This window comes from Oncorhynchus mykiss, chromosome 11 (assembly GCF_013265735.2).
Source record: "Oncorhynchus mykiss isolate Arlee chromosome 11, USDA_OmykA_1.1, whole genome shotgun sequence".
NCBI classification, from domain to species: domain Eukaryota; kingdom Metazoa; phylum Chordata; class Actinopteri; order Salmoniformes; family Salmonidae; genus Oncorhynchus; species Oncorhynchus mykiss.
This window is the reverse complement of record NC_048575.1, coordinates 51,423,923-51,441,979: the sequence shown is the minus strand read 5'-3', so window position 1 is coordinate 51,441,979 and position 18,057 is coordinate 51,423,923. Positions and strand designations below refer to the sequence as shown.

The 18,057-nt window shown below is 41.4% G+C and overlaps 1 protein-coding gene and 1 long non-coding RNA gene across 5 annotated transcripts; one reads left to right on the top strand and one right to left on the bottom strand.

The window, feature by feature from the left end:
* Window positions 1-228: 228 nt before the first annotated feature.
* On the bottom strand, window positions 229-6,629 carry p2rx7 (purinergic receptor P2X, ligand-gated ion channel, 7). Of its 4 annotated transcripts, none has more exons than XM_036935715.1 (13): window positions 6,275-6,628; window positions 5,753-5,900; window positions 5,524-5,595; window positions 5,346-5,418; window positions 4,951-5,047; window positions 4,490-4,570; window positions 3,895-4,036; window positions 2,600-2,736; window positions 2,332-2,422; window positions 1,706-1,771; window positions 1,509-1,613; window positions 1,252-1,359; window positions 229-1,064 (listed from the first exon to the last, which is right to left on the bottom strand). In XM_036935715.1, the coding sequence occupies exons 2-13, from the start codon at window positions 5,894-5,896 to the stop codon at window positions 627-629; spliced, it is 1,554 nt and encodes a 517-aa protein (XP_036791610.1). In that variant the 5' UTR covers window positions 5,897-5,900; window positions 6,275-6,628; the 3' UTR covers window positions 229-626. The 4 variants fall into 4 exon arrangements, with proteins under 4 accessions (XP_036791610.1, XP_021476927.2, XP_021476929.2 ...); XM_021621252.2 differs by having other exon boundaries at window positions 6,181-6,626; XM_021621254.2 differs by lacking the exon at window positions 6,275-6,628 and adding an exon at window positions 6,076-6,097.
* Window positions 6,630-9,924: 3,295 nt separating this feature from the next.
* On the top strand, window positions 9,925-12,500 carry LOC110535893. Its single transcript, XR_002475334.2, has 2 exons — window positions 9,925-10,110; window positions 12,323-12,500. It is a non-coding gene; the product is annotated as an uncharacterized LOC110535893 (long non-coding RNA).
* Window positions 12,501-18,057: the final 5,557 nt, after the last annotated feature.

Here is an 18,057-nt window from a genome sequence, read left to right as displayed (position 1 = left end):
AGTGATTCAAGAGGTACAGAGGTGTCACAGCCTGCTGAGATAATAGTCTAATCATTTTAATGGCTAGTATGAAAATTACAACTGACCCTGGCTCAGTTGGCAAATATACCCTATCTGACAAGTGGCATAATAAAACTGCTGTTCATCCACTCCAATGGATGAATGAAAATATGACTCTATGCACACAAGAACTAGCGAAGTTGTGAAATGATGTTATCAAGTCAACAATATTTTCAAAGTTACATTTATTGCACATGGTAAAAAACATATGTTCCAATCTAAATGTTAGTAAACAGTCAAAGAAAAGATAAAGCAGTTCCCACCTCCAGTTAGCTCCTGTTCAGTCTCATCTAAGATAAAGTTTATTACGTTATTTCCCTCTTCATTATTGATGGTCCCTAGACAGTGAGATGGATGGACACAATATCTACAAGACAATGTTCTGGTTCAAGATGTTAACCTTAATGCTGAATGGAAGATTAGATCAATACACCAGTACAAATGCATTGTACAGTCACTACATGATGAGAACCAATCTCTGATGGAGCTTTCTAGAACACTGACTCTTCCTCGTCCCTAAAGCTGTGTGTCAGGGCTGGACTGGGGAGAGGTAGTTCTCCTGGGCCTCAGACAGTGTACTCTCCTTCTTGGCTGGGGTACTCCTCTCTGATTCTCCACACACTACAACTGGGCATGACAGGGATACTTTCTCTGGGTGGGGCCCCAATTCTCCAGTTGATGTACTGTCTGTAGGAGCAGTTGCGAAGGGCAGCGATCCGTTGCTCCCCCTCGGTCAGGTCAGAGAGAGGCTCCCTGTACAGCAACACTGCCTCCAACAAGGGCCGACTCAGCACCAGCTGTTCAAACAGGGAGGAGGTGGTAATGCAGCGGCCAATGCTCTGCCTGCAGCACAGCTGCTCCTGGGGATGGGTGGAAGGGAGACAGCAGCCACACAGACACCAGGCTGGACGGTTGGGCCGGGGGAGAACCTGGGGCGGCTTGTCTATGATGTTGTTGCCTTTCTGCAATACACCAACCATGGCACTCAGGTGCCCTGTGTCGTCCTGGCAACAAGTGTGCAGTACACATCAAATTAGTCATATGCACTGATACAATGTGTATGTATTACCATACTGACTTACTGTATAAAAGACAAGAGGAGGATAAGAAAGTTAGATTAAAAGTGACATCTTTATCTATTGTATCGGGGTGAGAATGGCACTACATTGGGGAAAACACAGTTATGCTAACCTTGCATGGGTGAACAGAGATGGGCTTCACTTGTTGTAAACTTTTCTTATGTGATTTCTTCACCACTCTTATATGGTTCTCGTCCACAAACGAGACACAGAGAATGCACTGGAACATAGAAGAAGAATTGTCTCATTGTTCAGCGTCTCACCACATATTTACATCAAACAATTCAGCCAATGAGAATGACAATCTTGCTGTGGGTTTGTATAATCCTCAGTGGGGAATGCCATCCCACTCCTACATCCCACTCCTACCTGCTTTCTGTCCTGAACAGATTCAACTTTCTTCTCGGAGTAGTTCTGTCTGGCTTCTTTAGAGTAACAACTGGTCCCAATGAGCCAGTCGATAAATACAGTGGTCTACGAAAAATCACAATCATTGTCCTTTACTTTCCCTGTTATTAGTTTTGCATTTGAAACAAGTTGAATAAAAAAGACTGAGCAACACTCACCAGTGTATAATATGATAGAGTTGATCCAATAAATATGATCAGTTGGATTATGCTGAATTTTCCTGCCTTAAAAGAACACATGATATAAATTACCATTTGTATTTTTCAGATTTTCATGGATTAGAAAAATAAATGCACGCCTACTGAGTGGCTCAGCGGTCTAAGAGATACAGCTCGGGTTCAATCCCGGGCTGTATCACAACCTCCCGTGACCGGGAGTCCCATAGGGTGACGCACAATTGGCCCAGCGCCGTCTGGGTTAGGGGAGGGTTTGACCCGGGGGGACTTTGCTTGGCTCATCGCGCTCTAGCGACTCCTTGTGTCGGACCGGGTGCCTGCAGGCTGAAAGCAGTCGTCAGTTGAACAGTGTTTCCTCCGACACATTGGTGCGGTTGGCTTCCGGGTTAAGCGGGTGGGTGTTAAGAAGCGAGGTTTGGCGGGTCATGTTTTGGAGGATGCATGACTTAACCTTCGCCTCCCAAGCCCGTTGGGGAGTTGCAACGATGAGACAAGATCAACATTAAGGAGAAAAAGGGGGTAAAAAAATAAAATAAATAACACATTCACAAGATTACCATCATCATTGTTGCAGGTTTAAATGACGAGACTTACTCAGTCATACAAACCTTTCCAAACACCATGACATCAAACCTGATCCCAAATGCTTTAAACAGGGTTCTCTCCTCAACACCTTTCTCTGTCTGATATCTGGCAAACCTGCCAACACAAGTAGTAGGTTAAACAATGTAATATCTGGATTGCATTGATATATACAATTACAAATGTCTATAGCAGTATTCATTGACAGCTTTCCATAATTTGACATGGGTCAACTGACCATGTATGACCTATGACATGACCGTTGGCCTCAAGAACAAGGCCTGTCACAATTACCTGAAGTTGAGACCAGGGTACAGTGTTCTATTGCTCTCCTTCTCATCCAGCCGGCGGAAGGAGTATTTGGGCAGACAGTTCCGCAAGAACCCATCCAGGTTACAATCCCACTTAATTTGGATCCCAATGACGCCACCCTTTGGTGAGAGAGCATGGTGGAGATGATCTACTCAACGTGTTTTATATCAACCTGACAATCATGTAATCTGACGTAACTAAGGTGATTTAGGGCTAGATTCAATCTGTATCGCCGAAGTATTGGGGAACATCCGCATTATATCTCGATTTAAATGTAAAGGCAATGTTCCCGCGTTCGCGGAGACTGCACTGCACTCACGGTACACGCTGCACATGTCGGCTCAATTTTTGACACCACACTCCAAAAAGCAAGTTCTGCAGGCTCTAGTTTTGTCTAATCTTGATTATTGTCCAGTCGTGTGGTCCAGTGCTGCAAGGAAAGACCTAGTTTAGCTGCAGCTGGCCAAGAACAGAGCTGCACGTTTTGCTCTTCATTGTAATCAGAGGGCTAATATAAATACTATGCATGGCAGTCTCTCTTGGCTAAGAGTTGAGGAGAGACTGACTGCATCACTTCTTTTTTTTATAAGAAACATTAATGTGTTGAAAATCCAAAATTGTTTGCATAGTCAATTTACACACAGCTCCGACACACGAACTTACCCCACCAGACATGCCACCAGGGGTCTTTTCATAGTCCCCAAATACAGAACAAATTCAAGAAAATGTACAGTATGATATAGAGCCCTTATTGCATGGAACTTCCTTCCATCTCATATTGATCAAATAAACAGAGAACCTGGTTTTAAAAAACTGATAAAGCAACACCTCGTGGCACAACGCCTCTCCCCTATTTGACCTAGATTGTTTGTGTGTATGCATTGATATGTAGGCTACGTGTTCCTTTAAAAAAAATTATGTAGTTCTGTCTGCCTTGAGCTGTTCTTGTCTAATGATATTCTGTATTATCTCATTCTGTATTATGTTTCATGTTTTGTGTGGACCCCAGGAAGAGTAGCTGCTGCTTTTGCAACAGCTAATGGGGATCCTAATAAAATACCAAATCGGAAATCATCCTTAACATTTTTACGCGGATACGGATTGAATCCAAACCATAATTCTGTAATTCATTAAGTAATCAAATATGTCCAACATTATGTGCAGTGCCAAAATAGATACAGACAACAGTGAGGGACATACATAATTGAGGGTCATAGAGTTAGTTTATGTGAAAGTTTGTGTTTTTTTGAGAAACTCCCTCTAACAAAGCAGCCCACCTCAACTGCCATCTCTAAGAAGTTCTCTTTAGCCTCCTTTACAATGTCCCCCAGACGGAAGATGGGGCACGAGGAGTCTGTATGCCTGTTAAACTGGCAGCGCTTCAAGTAGCTTTCCGTCATCTCAGGGAGGATGTTCCTTCTGTAAGACAAAAACGCATCAGTTAGATCCACTTTCACTAAATTGAAGAATGTGCTTGTTTTCCTTTTTTAACAATTAATTTAATAGTTTTTGATGCTCTCAGAGTATGTACAGATGAGTTATCTTAGTTTGAGCCAGTTAGCTACAGCAGGAGAATAATCCTGCAGCAACAGGAAATTTGAATTATTATATGGATTATATGGATTGCAATTGATGGACATTTTTTATACATTTTTCTTAAGGGAAAATCATGTCTGAAATTGTGGAAAATACAAACTTCAGAAGCCTTTAAAATGTTTTAAACCCCAAATATACTACATGTTTTAAATGTCATCAAATTAAGATCCCACATCTGTAAAGGTGGTGAAGGTTACTCTAATTATAATCTACTTGAGAACTGTTGTGTGCAAACTAAAAAGCCAAATTAATTCATATTGAATTGGAAAGTCTCACCTCATGAAATTAAAGTTTGGGAATCTGATGTTGTTTTTGATGAGGACTGTAAAGTTCTCAGCTGATGCCAAGAGAGCAGGCCTAGACGTCAGAGGAGTCATCAATTGTATTATTGAAGCAAAGTTGTGAAAACAATATTTTTTTTTACAGCGGACGGTTTCATTTTCATTTAAAAGTTTCTGTTAAACTACTGTGAAACTATGTTCCTTGGCATATTTGACTATATACACATGCAGCACTAACAAAGTGAGCTTCCTCCACATTAGAGGAACTAAAGTATAAATATAGCTGTCAGGCAGTGGTCTATGTAGAAGAGAAGATAACATTATTTACTGAGTAACTAACCTCTGCAGCGACCACATGTCAAATCACACTGAATTTGATGCTAGTAAGAGGACATGCACACATAAATGCATACTGATGCTGAGAACAACAACAACAATAATAGTGAGCTTATTTACTTGGGGGGCTTTTTCTTGGACTCTATGGGGCACCACGCAGACACCTCACATGTTTTCCGTGTCACATCAAACTTCACACATGCACCTGTCTGAACCCCTGAAAAGGAAAGCAACATTTGAATTATTGTATGGGTCACATGACAAACAATACCAACTATTATCTTAGATGTTCTATTATCACGTGTCTACATGTTTACTACCACTGTATAAACGTATATAACCATAATGTATCTGCAAATAGTAAAGAGCCCAGAGCGGAGCTGACCGTCTGAAACCTTAACACACCGGGGACAAATTCCTCCCCTCCATGCAATAACAAATAGTATCACCAGATAGAGATGACACAAACAGAAGAGATGGATAATGGGAGAAGTTCTAGACAGTTGTCGTTGTACCGTGACTGTGCTGATCCCAGAATCCCTTTACACAGTCCTCGTCTGTCCGACACACTTTTCCATACGGAGGGACCTGTAATATAAACATCCCTAGGAGATTAGTGTGTTCTAGTCATCAAATAGAAATGATATAAGACATTAGACTGTACAGTAATTGGATGTCCTACTGGCACTCTACCTCAGGGCATTTTCCTTGCCTTTGTTTTTTTGTAACAATGACATTGGTCACCACGAAAAATGAATTCTTTCCCTTAAACAGAAAGTCAAACAAATGTATAGAAAGTCAGAACCAATGTAAAAAATATGTTTATGTATATTACAAATGTAATATGTGTATAATATACAACAATAAAACAACAATATTCTCTCACTATCTCACACACACATAAACACACACACACACACACCTGTGATGGCCCACTGTAATCCACAACGTCCCATACTATATCACCAACATCTGGTAAACTGGTTAAGGCCACTCCCTTGACCTTAGCAGTAACAGAGCTGACCACATAGTCGTGTTCTTGGTACTCCTTGTTCCAGAGCATCATAATGCTACAAAATAAAACAATATTTGATCATGGTATGTTGCAAATTGGAGTAAGTTAGCCTACTTTGATAGATATCCCTGATCGTTTTAAAATACCATTGGCATGGTTACAAGAGATGCAGTTGATGCAAGTAATACATAATTATTTTAGAATATAATCATTATATAAAACATTCATACTTTATTTTTATGCACACATTCTTGATCAGTCAAGGCGAGTGGACGTTCGTAGTCTATTACCGTTATTACCGCAAGATGAGTCCTTCTGCAGAATAGCCTACTCACCAGATGAACATCAATATGACTCCGTTAAATGTCCATTTCAGCGATCCCAGCCTTACACTTTGTATTCGGACCAGTTTATGTGTTTCATACTCACATAGATTTAGCAGTTTACAAGGCATTTTGGATTAGTCTGACTGAGAGAAAGGATCTCTTCTGACTCATACTTGGTTCTTTCTTCTCCTTCCTCTGGGTCAGCTTGCAGCTGTTGCAGTTCCATTGACCGGACAATATTCTACGTCTGTGAAATTCAAGACTGGTCCAGTCATCGTTGTTGTGGAGGCAGTGTGCGTGCACATCCCTACTGAGCAGCCAAAGCTGAAAACAAAGTCGTCTTTGTCGATTGTTTTATGTTATTTGCTACTTTGAAATGATTTGACAATAAATTGCTTGAAAAGTACATGAATAATAATATATTCGTATTGACTAATGATGTAGGCCTCGGGCTATACCGGTAAGAACATTAAAAGAGGTAAAGGATATTAAATTAAGATTTCTGACACTATCAGTATTTGCATATCAAAGGGTCATATCCTTATGAAGGGTTTCATTGTATCTGGGCAGGGGCACAACTTTCACTGGGGAAGGGGGGATGTCTCCCCAACATTCTGAAATTTAAATTTTGTCCCCCGGTATTGTCATTGGAATGTGATAGAAAAGAAGGCAACGGTGTGCAGACGCCTCCGAGCGGTCGGGTAGGCTTTTTGGAGTGTTTAGGACGACTGGACTTAGGACCATGGGGAGACCACAGAGTGGGTTGATATGCTGTGTGAGGGCAAAGCCTCCGGAAGTCTGGCTGGACCAGCACGGGGAGGGGGAGGGGGCGGGGGCGGGGGCGGGAAGTTGAGCATAGTTCAGTGTACGTCTTGCGCTCTTTCACATAGTTGTGAAAGGAACAGAAACTGGCTAATCTTTAGTTGACTGACGTAGCCGTCAAGGTAACTGCTCTTTAACAGAAAAAAACGAAACTAGTGTTTATTCGCAGTGCTGAGCTAGTATTGTAACTGACATGTAACGCTAGCTAATGTTTCATCCCCTCTCTGCTGAAGTGAATGAATAATCTACGCTAGTGAGTAGCTACCACACAGCCAGGTCAGCTCTAGCTTCTAGTTATCTGTCAGATAGCGATATTAGGTGGCTATTATTACTATCTAACAGCAGTTGTTTGTATGGACATGTTTTGTACCCTTTGTTTTGTTTGCATGGACATGTTTTGTAGCCTTTGTTTTGTCACATTTCAGAAGTAAATGAACTTGGCAAGCTTTCGCTAGTTGGTGTACCATTAGAGAGAGAGCACCAAAAATTGGCTTACATAAACTATTATTTTTGCCTCAATCAAACTAGACAATGTGAGTTGTATTAGTCAGTATGTCAATGTAGCGTTATTGATCTGTCAGTTTCCCTAGTTAATTCCCTACTTTTCACACGGACACAGTAATAAACAGCTCTAACATTAGAGGCTTCACTATCATGGTGCACAGAAGAGGTCTGTGCAGGACTAATTTCTTTATCCCACAATGTTATTTTAGGCGTATGTAACGCAGCTCACTTGCCAGCCATGGTCCCAGCAATTTTGCGCCCTATAGGCAATATCAAATGTGCAACAATACCTTAAGAAACAGGTTAAGTTACCAGAGATTCTGACTTATATTAGGCTATCTGTATTACTGAGCTATATCAGCCAATATGCTAGATGTAGATTGAAGCAAGCAGAGTAGGAGAGACTTGCACTTCCTCTTGAGCTATTTTTATAGCCTACCTTTTAAGGAGTGGGAAGAGTTTCAGACTGAGAAATATGGGTGATCAATATTTAGGCCTATTTTTAGGCAATGTAGTAAATTATAGCCTAATCATAGGCCATTTTAGGAAGTACATTTCCTTGGAAAGATAACTGCCCCGTGCTTCTCCGTCCATGTATACATAGGCTACAGCCTACTCTATTTAATTGAGACCACACGCGCACCTGATTTCGCAGGTATGGCTACTGAACTGGAAACAGCAGTGTCACTTGCTACATTTTTGCATAATCCTATAGGATATAGCCTACCTTTTAGGAGGACTGTTTACAGGCAGAGACAAATAAATGGGTAATCCATATTTATTGAAATTGAAAAGGCGCAAAGCTCACCCAGCATAGTAGCCTAACCTATTGTGCGTTTGCCTTTTCAACCACGATAAAAACATTTGATTGCACTTCGACTCACGTTGGTTGAATGCCTTCCACTTCTTTTCATTATCAATGTTTATTTACAGCCACTTTAGTAAACTACAGTCTATTAATTTTTTAAATGTTTTAATTTGACCCCTTTTTCTCCCCAATTTCGTGGTATCCAATTGTTTAGTAGCTACTATCTTGTCTCATCTCTACAACTCCCATACGGGCACGAAAGTCATGCGTCCTCTGATACACAACCCAACCAAGCCGCACTGCTTCTTAACACAGTACCATCCAACCCGGAAGCCAGCCGCACCAATGTGTCGGAGGAAAGACCGTGCACCTGGCAACCTTGGTTAGCGCACACTGCGCCCGGCCCGCCACAGGAGTCGCTGGTGCGCGATGAGGCAAGGATTTCCCTACCGGCCAAACCCTCCCTAACCGGGACGACGCTAGACCAATTGTGCGTCGCCCCACGGACCTCCCCGGTCGCGGCCGGTTATGACAGAGCCTGGGCGCAAACCCAGAGTCTCTGGTGGCACAGTACAGCGCCACCCGGGAGGCCCCTAGTCTAATCATATTTAAGTTAATTTCATCGCTTACTCTATTTCAACAAGAACACACATACTAGGCGCCCAACTAGGAGAGGTAGGCTACTGAAGTTGAAGCAGAGAATTCTGAGTGTGTGAATAATACGAAAAATATGTACTTTTAATACAATAGGTAGGCTAACGCTTACAAAGCAGAAAGAGGACAGTTTCAAATAATCTGTGGGACAACAAAAATAGTTTCATCCCAAAGTCGTCTGTCGTCTGATTAAGGCCTGCTCCCCGCCTGTAGTATGAAAAATGCCAAACGAGCCATAATCTCTGTCGGGACCAGCAGGTCCAACACTATGCTCATCATGTCTTAGCAGGATCAGACGGTGACAGGGGTCCCAGCAGGGTCAGACAGCTAGGGAAGACCAGTCTATGGAGCTCAGGTGAATTTCGCAGTATATTCAGTGAATGATACAAAGTTCCATCTTGAATTGATGGGTAGACCTACAGTAGCTACATGACAGCAGGCTAAGTTTAAAGCTACAGTCTGGGATCTGGGAATAATGTTCATTTCAATTATTGAACCATTTCTTCTAGTTTTGGATAATATAATGTAGAAATGTATGTAACAGTATAATTTTAGACCGTCCCCTCGCCCATACCCGGGCGCGAACCAGGGACCTTCTGCACACATCAACAGTCACCCTCCACCATCGCTCCACAAAAGCCGCGGCCCTTGCAGAGCAAGGGGAACTACTACTTCAAGGTCTCAGAGCAAGTGACGTCACTGATTGAAACGCTATTTAGCGCCCACGCTAACTAAGCTAGCCGTTTCACATCCGTTACACTCACCCCCCTTTTGACCTTCCTCCTTTTTCCGCAGCAACCAGTAATCCGGGTCACGGCACCAATGTAACAGTATAATTTTAGACCGTCCCCTCGCCCATACCCGGGCGCGAACCAGGGACCTTCTGCACACATCAACAGTCACCCTCGAAGCATCGTTACCCATCGCTCCACAAAAGCCGCGGCCCTTGCAGAGCAAGGGGAACTACTACTTCAAGGTCTCAGAGCAAGTGACGTCACTGATTGAAACGCTATTTAGCGCCCACGCTAACTAAGCTAGCCGTTTCACATCCGTTACATGTACACCAAGGTAATTATTTGTCATGCCTCATTGTAGGAGGATCAGCAGCTTAGCAGAGTCAGGCAGCCAGGGAAGACCAGTCTGTGACAGAGGTGAGGTGGATCTTTGCAGATACAACACTTTATTCCCTCTGTCCAGCAAACACTGGACACGCCAGACGCTATTTTAAGGCAGTCTGACAAACCTCCAAAGTTGATTTCCAAACTGTATTAAGGGTTGATAGAGGCTTTTCCTGATGATACAAAACATGTCAAACACAAATGTGAGGAAGACCTGGGAGACGCTACTGATGATGATGAATGGATACAGATATGTTTGAATGCCCAGTCATGTTCATATCATCTCAGACATAAAGACCATCCATATAACATACTATATATGCCAGTGAAACTGAATATCATGCACTCAAAATGTTTTATTATTCTGCTGGAGGTGTAAAGCACAAAAGGGGACATATATATGTGCATGTGTTGTAGTCTTGTGAAGGCTGGCTGAATTCTGGCAAATAGCATGTTCTGTTATCTCAGCATGTCTACAGATTCTCCCTTCTCCCTGTTTTTGTTTGCTTGGAAATGTTGATACATGTTGATGGTGTTTATTACTGTGTCAGTGTGAAAAGTAGGGAATTAACTAGGGAAACTGACAGATCAATAACGCTACATTGACATACTGACTAATACAACTCACATTATATCAGAAGAAACTGTGTAACCTAGCGTTTATAGTGGCTAATAAATGCATTGCCATTCATTGGAAGGTTGGTTATCCTCCCACAATGTATGGAATACATGTCGAGTTATGTACTGTATCACTACATTTGTTTTAAGATTAAAGGTATACTGTTCAACTTTCATAAGGTATTTTATGGACTACTGTACGACAAAAGGAGTCTGTTTTGAAAACCTACCCACATCAGGGGAGATTTAGGCAATCCCTAGCTGCTGGGCTGCTCAGTCCTGGCCCTGGGGATCTGCTGTACTGTTGTCACTCTGGCCTAACACACCTGAAACCAATAATGAATGTTTCACTAAATCAAATGTAAAAAATGGTCACATGCGCCGAATACAACAGGTGTAGTAGACCTTACCATGAAATGCTTACTTACTAAGATCCTAAAGCTGAGTGGGGTGTGATTGGTTGGGGCACTACAGGGACGTGGACACCTAGGGGCAGGACGGGGTGTTCCAGCTGTATTGTGTGCAAGTAAAAAGCTCTACAGGACTATTAGGCCTATGATATGAATTATATGGAGGGTGTACTGTTTCTGTGTGTTAATGTATGTGTGTTTTCATTCATCTTTTGTTTTCCAAACCTTTTCCTTGAATTACATTTTTAAAAATGGGAAGGAAGTTGGGGAGATAGTTGAGTTATTGACTTGACTGGTGGGGGTTGGGCATGTAGGCGGCTTGGGTTGGCTGGGTGTTCTGGCTGAAATTTGATATAGTCTTAAAGACAATCAAAAGTTGTCTTTGTACTTTATTTGTAAGAGTTGTTCATTTGTTAGGCTATTGGTTAAAGGTGCGACACAATATTGATTATTGAATTATCATGGATCTGGTTCAGTCTTATCAATCACTTAAACATATTTAATCATCTCTTACTGTGGGAATTTTTGCTTGCTTTTTGTTGTTCTAAAGATGGCTAGAAGGACCATGGGTCATATTAGATTATGTAGAAATGCAGGAAATGTGCTTTAAATGTCCCCAAAAATGGGAAGGCCCCCAGACCGTCTGCCACGTTATGTCCCCCTCTGCAAATAGCACTGCTGGGTGATTTAAAAAGTCATAGTCAATTGATCAATAATATAATAATACCCGGAAGCCAGCCGCACCAATGTGTCGGAATGAAACACCGTTCAACTGGCGACCAGGGTCAGGCTACAGGCCCACCACAAGGAGTCGCTAGGGCGCGATGAGCCAAGTAAAACCCCCCCGGTCAAACACTCCCCTAACCCAGATGACGCTGGGCAAATTGTGCGCCGTTCTGTAAGACTCCCGGCCATGGCCGGTTGTGGCACAGTCTGGGAATGAACCCGTGTCTGTAGTAATGCCTCTGGAACTGCGAAAATGTTTGTAAAATATGTCAAATCTATGAGGTTCAGTACATTTGTGTGTACCTGTATGTCATTATCACACACTACTTAGTTCAGTTCTTTGCACCCCATCATTGTGATTTATTGTTTGTTTTGTGACACTTCTATTCAGAGCTCTGTCTTTTTCCCCCGTAATTTAATCCTCCCGTGTATGATAGTTTTTGTCTGTCTCACTAACGATGCCTTTTGCCTATTCCCTGCCTGTACTTTAGCCTATCGGATTTCCTGTTATCAAGCTATTGCCTGATCTCCCAGACGACGTTATTAGCCTTTTCCTTGCCTTTTTGGACCCCCTGTGTATGACATTCTGCCTGCCCCTGGACCCAGCTACCTGCTTCCTCCTGTGATCCTTCACAAATAAACAGCTGATGCGCCCTGCGCTTGAAACCAGCACTATGTCCCATCGCGTTCATTACAGTTAGATATTACTGCACTGTCGGAACTAGAAGCACAAGCATTTCGCTACACTTGCATTAACATCTGCTAACCATGTGTATGTGACCAATAAATTTGGATTTTATTTTATTTGAATATTGTCATTCTTGTGCAGCAGGGGTCTCTGCAACACCTGCCATAGACCTTTGCCCATGTTTCAGATGTTTTTTTTCTCCTTTCACTCTACATGCACACCTTTGCCCAATGTATCATTATTATGTAATGATTAGAGCATCAGTGTGTATCTTGCTTGGAAAACAGGACGAAACTGAGTTGTGAACAAAAATTGCTTTGAAGAAAGAATGAACTGATCACGAAAGCTGTACATGACATCATTACAAATAAAATCACTACCATACTACATCATGGTTTGATCTTCCTTCAGCCTCAGTAAGGGACCCAACCAAACTACCACCTCATTCCTTTGTTGTTGTAAGTCTCACAGGAGGTCAAGCCAGGTCACTCATGGGGAGAGAAAGAAGGATAATGTTTCTCCCAATTTTCACGACCATGCTGTGTCCAGCCTATGAGACCAGGCTGTTGGAGATTGGATACAAATAGGGCCCAATTCTGACCCGAGTTAAGCACAGTTATATGGAACGTAATTCCCTTTTTATACACTTTTCTGTATTTAAGTGCCTTTGAAACGGGGTATGGTAGTCAGTGCCAGGCGCACCGGTTTGTGTCAAGAACTGCAATGCTGCTGAGCTTTTCACGTTCAACAGCTTCCTATGTGTATCAAGAATGGTCCACCACCCAAAGGACATCCAGCCAACTTGACACGACTGTGGAAAGCATTGGAGACGAATTTAGGCTGTTCTGAGGGCAAAAGGAGGGGGGTGCAACTTAATATTAGGAAGGTATCCATAATGTCTAATACACTCAGTGTAAATGACACTTGTTTTAGATATATTTGACCTTATAATTGCTGGAGATGAATGTGAAACCAGTCGTTTAACAGCAAATGGAAGCATATCAACATATCAACTTTCCCACAATAAAGTTTTTGAAATGCTGTGCCATTATGCAGAATTTAAATTATACTGCCTTTTAACTTGCAGGGATGAGCACTCTCGAATGTCTAATAACAACACATATTCAACTGTCAATTTACTGTTAGTTCCCTTCAGTTGGTATAGACTACATTATCATTCCGTTTAATTACATTCTTTAATTTACCTTAATTTGCTTCCTATGTAAACGCTGTCACGGCCATGTGGTTGTTGATGAGGATCATTAGTAACAGTTGATAATATATTTTTTTAAATATATTTAAATCATTATGGAGCGGAGTGCAGACCAATTCTTAACAGCTTGAACTTGACGCACGGCGCAATACCTGGCCGTGTCATCACACAGTTTCATGGTTAGTGCAGGCAATAGACGAGGGTACAGCCTACTGTTGTACACTTTTCTCCCTATTGTAATTACATATTAATATGTACACTAATCTTCCAACATGACCATGAGTTAAAGAACTGAATGTGGCAATTTTCAGAATGAATCAAACCACTGTTTATTTTCTTTCATGCATAAAGGCTCTCCAAACCTGTTTTTTATGATTCATAAATACTTTCATAACCCTAAATAACCTACACGTTATTTAAGCCCATTACGCACCTTTACGTCTGCAAAGCCCATTACGCACCTTCATAAGTTAAGTCTGAATACCAGCTACTGAGAAGTGCGTAGGAAAGGTTTCATTTCCTAAATCTGAATCAGGCCCATATAATCCATGGTCTGGTTTGCATTTAAGATGACACATGGTCTTTGTTGTAACAAAGGGTACTGACACCAACCATAACATAACTGAACATGTGAAAATTTGTTTCTTAGGGCTGGTTGCTATAATATAATATCTTTCTATATATACAGTGCCTTGCGAAAGTATTCGGCCCCCTTGAACTTTGCGACCTTTTGCCACATTTCAGGCTTCAAACATAAAGATATAAAACTGTATTTGTTTGTGAAGAATCAACAACAAGTGGGACACAATCATGAAGTGGAACGACATTTATTGGATATTTCAAACTTTTTTAACAAATCAAAAACTGAAAAATTGGGCATGCAAAATTATTCAGCCCCTTTACTTTCAGTGCAGCAAACTCACTCCAGAAGTTCAGTGAGGATCTCTGAATGATCCAATGTTGACCTAAATGACTAATGATGATAAATACAATCCACCTGTGTGTAATCAAGTCTCCGTATAAATGCACCTGCACTGTGATAGTCTCAGAGGTCCGTTAAAAGCGCAGAGAGCATCATGAAGAACAAGGAACACACCAGGCAGGTCTGAGATACTGTTGTGAAGAAGTTTAAAGCCGGATTTGGATACAAAAAGATTTCCCAAGCTTTAAACATCCAAGGAGCACTGTGCAAGCAATAATATTGAAATGGAAGGAGTATCAGACCACTGCAAATCTACCAAGACCTGGCCGTCCCTCTAAACTTTCAGCTCATACAAGGAGAAGACTGATCAGAGATGCAGCCAAGAGGCCCATGATCACTGGATGAACTGCAGAGATCTACAGCTGAGGTGGGAGACTCTGTCCATAGGACAACAATCAGTCGTATATTGCACAAATCTGGCCTTTATGGAAGAGTGGCAAGAAGAAAGACATTTCTTAAAGATATCCATAAAAAGTGTCGTTTAAAGTGCCACCTGGGAGACACACCAAACATGTGGAAGAAGGTGCTCTGGTCAGATGAAACCAAAATTGAACTTTTTGCCAACAATGCAAAACGTTATGTTTGGCGTAAAAGCAACACAGCTGAACACACCATCCCCACTGTCAAACATGGTGGTGGCAGCATCATGGTTTGGGCCTGCTTTTCTTCAGCAGGGACAGGGAAGATGGTTAAAATTGATGGGAAGATGGATGGAGCCAAATACAGGACCATTCTGGAAGAAAACCTGATGGAGTCTGCAAAAGACCTGAGACTGGGATGGAGATTTGTCTTCCAAAAAGACAATGATCCAAAACATAAAGCAAAATCTACAATGGAATGGTTCAAAAATAAACATATCCAGGTGTTAGAATGGCCAAGTCAAAGTCCAGACCTGAATCCAATCGAGAATCTGTGGAAAGAACTGAAAACTGCTGTTCACAAATGCTCTCCATCCAACCTCACTGAGCTCGAGCTGTTTTGCAAGGAGGAATGGGAAAAAATGTCAGTCTCTCGATGTGCAAAACTGATGGAGACATACCCCAAGCGACTTACAGCTGTAATCGCAGCAAAAGGTGGCGCTACAAAGTATTAACTTAAGGGGGCTGAATAATTTTGCACGCCCAATTTTTCAGTTTTTGATTTGTTAAAAAAGTTTGAAATATCCAATAAATGTCGTTCCACTTCATGATTGTGTCCCACTTGTTGTTGATTCTTCACAAAAAAATACAGTTTTATATCTTTATGTTTGAAGCCTGAAATGTGGCAAAAGGTCGCAAAGTTCAAGGGGGCCGAATACTTTCACAAGGCACTGTATAAAACACCTCATAGGATGTATAGCTGTCCCTCTCTGTAAAGAGCAATGTGATTGTCCCAGTGTTGCTCACAGGTGAGAGGAAACAGAAACCCTTTGTTGATAAAGGGAATACAAGGGCCCGAAGATATCACGCCGGGGTCTGCCATTTGAGACAGATTGAGGCAGAGAGGCCTAATGCAGCCAAGCTTTAATAGCCATTTCACCCCCACTCAGAGAATGATCTCACTAGAGAGCATTGCTGCACACAGTTCAGAGACAAATGTGCAGAGTCAAAATCATTGGCAACAACAAAGGAAATCAGTCCCATTCAACATTATATAATCTTTAACATGATATAATCTGTGCAACTGATAAACAGACATAGAGTAGCTTTGGCAAAAAAAGGTAGTTGTATAATTAAGAACAGTATCTTGCCCTGTCACTTTCTCTGCTATTGTCATTCTAAAAGAATCCAGTAAGAACAAATGATCAAGTAACATGGAATACAACCACTTTTTGTGCAAAATACAAACCACTTAATGGAAATGTTCTGTATTGTACATTGGCTGTAATTGAGTAAACTGAGACATCAAGTAGTTTGTGATGATATGATGTGGCCTAGTTGGTAGAGCATGACACTTACAATACTAGGGTCGTGGGTTCAATTCCCAACAGAGACCAGTACGAGATAGTTTGAAAATATATGCACTCACTACTGTAAATTCCTCTGGGTAAAAGCATCTACTGAGAAGGAATGAATAGATCCTTTCAGTTTTCACATATAAATAAGTTCCAAAGTATTTCAAGAAACTGGAAAGCATATATCAAGCAAGTATTTTTTCTATTCTACAAGTTTTAGCAGATTAATTGTTTTGCACAGATAATTATCACACTCAAGTTACAAATGCTGGTAAACACTTAAAAACATGGAGTTGAAAGATTTTTCAAAAAAGTAGTGCACTGGGCCTTTACTAGTCCTGTATTAGGGACGGATATATATCTTCAGCTCTGGACAATTTGTTGCACCCCCCACACATCTGCAAAAAAGAATCGCAGCATCCCCACCCAAACTACTTCCCGCTGCTATGGTGGGCACAGCACTGGAATCTTGGAAATATATTCCCTAGAAGGTCATGTTCTTGTCGAATGTCCACTCAAGCCTCTCAGTCCTTGAAAAGCTTTAGCTAGTCAGTAATTTCGGGAACACTTTACTTGACACCCAGCGTCATAACACGTTATGACACAGTCATAACCATGTCATAATATGTCATAACAGCTGACGTAACTTGTCACAACCTGTTATAATATAGTCATAACACTGTCATGACACATATATTTAGACCTGTGTGACATATATTGCGTTATTTTATGGCTGCTTATGACACCTACATATGACTGTAAAAACCCTGGAAACCTACCATGGAATTATTTTATGGCTGGTTATGACATCTACATAAGAGTGTTACCGCAATTTCTAAATCATTCACACATACATACACACACACACACACACACACCTCTATAATATCTTTCTGTGGTTTGTGGGTTGTGATTCTCTTTCAGGCAAACGGGATTTATTATGGCATTTTCCCTGTACCTAACGTAACGTCTGTCAGTAATTAAATAGACTGGCAATGTTCAATTCCTCAATCCTGTTATTTAATGCCCACAATTACTGAAATTAACTTAAATTGAGTTTCAGGGAATGCCTTGCTGCGGGTGTTGCAGCTTTTTTTGTGGCTGGTGGGACTGGTGCCCACTTGGAGATGGGCACCAGTCCTAGGGCAACGTTTGGGGAAAGAGGGTTGTTGTGATGCATTATTTTCACATCAAAAACACAAATGGTTATATGTTATATGGAAACAATTACACAGCTTTCTGCAAACGAAATGGGTGTAGCCTATATGTGCCATTATCAGTTGCCTGCGCGAAAAGCTAAACCTTGGCCAATTAATATCGAACCAAATATAAACAACAAACTTCAATAGCATTTTTAAAATATTTATTGTTGAAAAATATATTAAATTTGAGTTTCACATATGTTGTTTT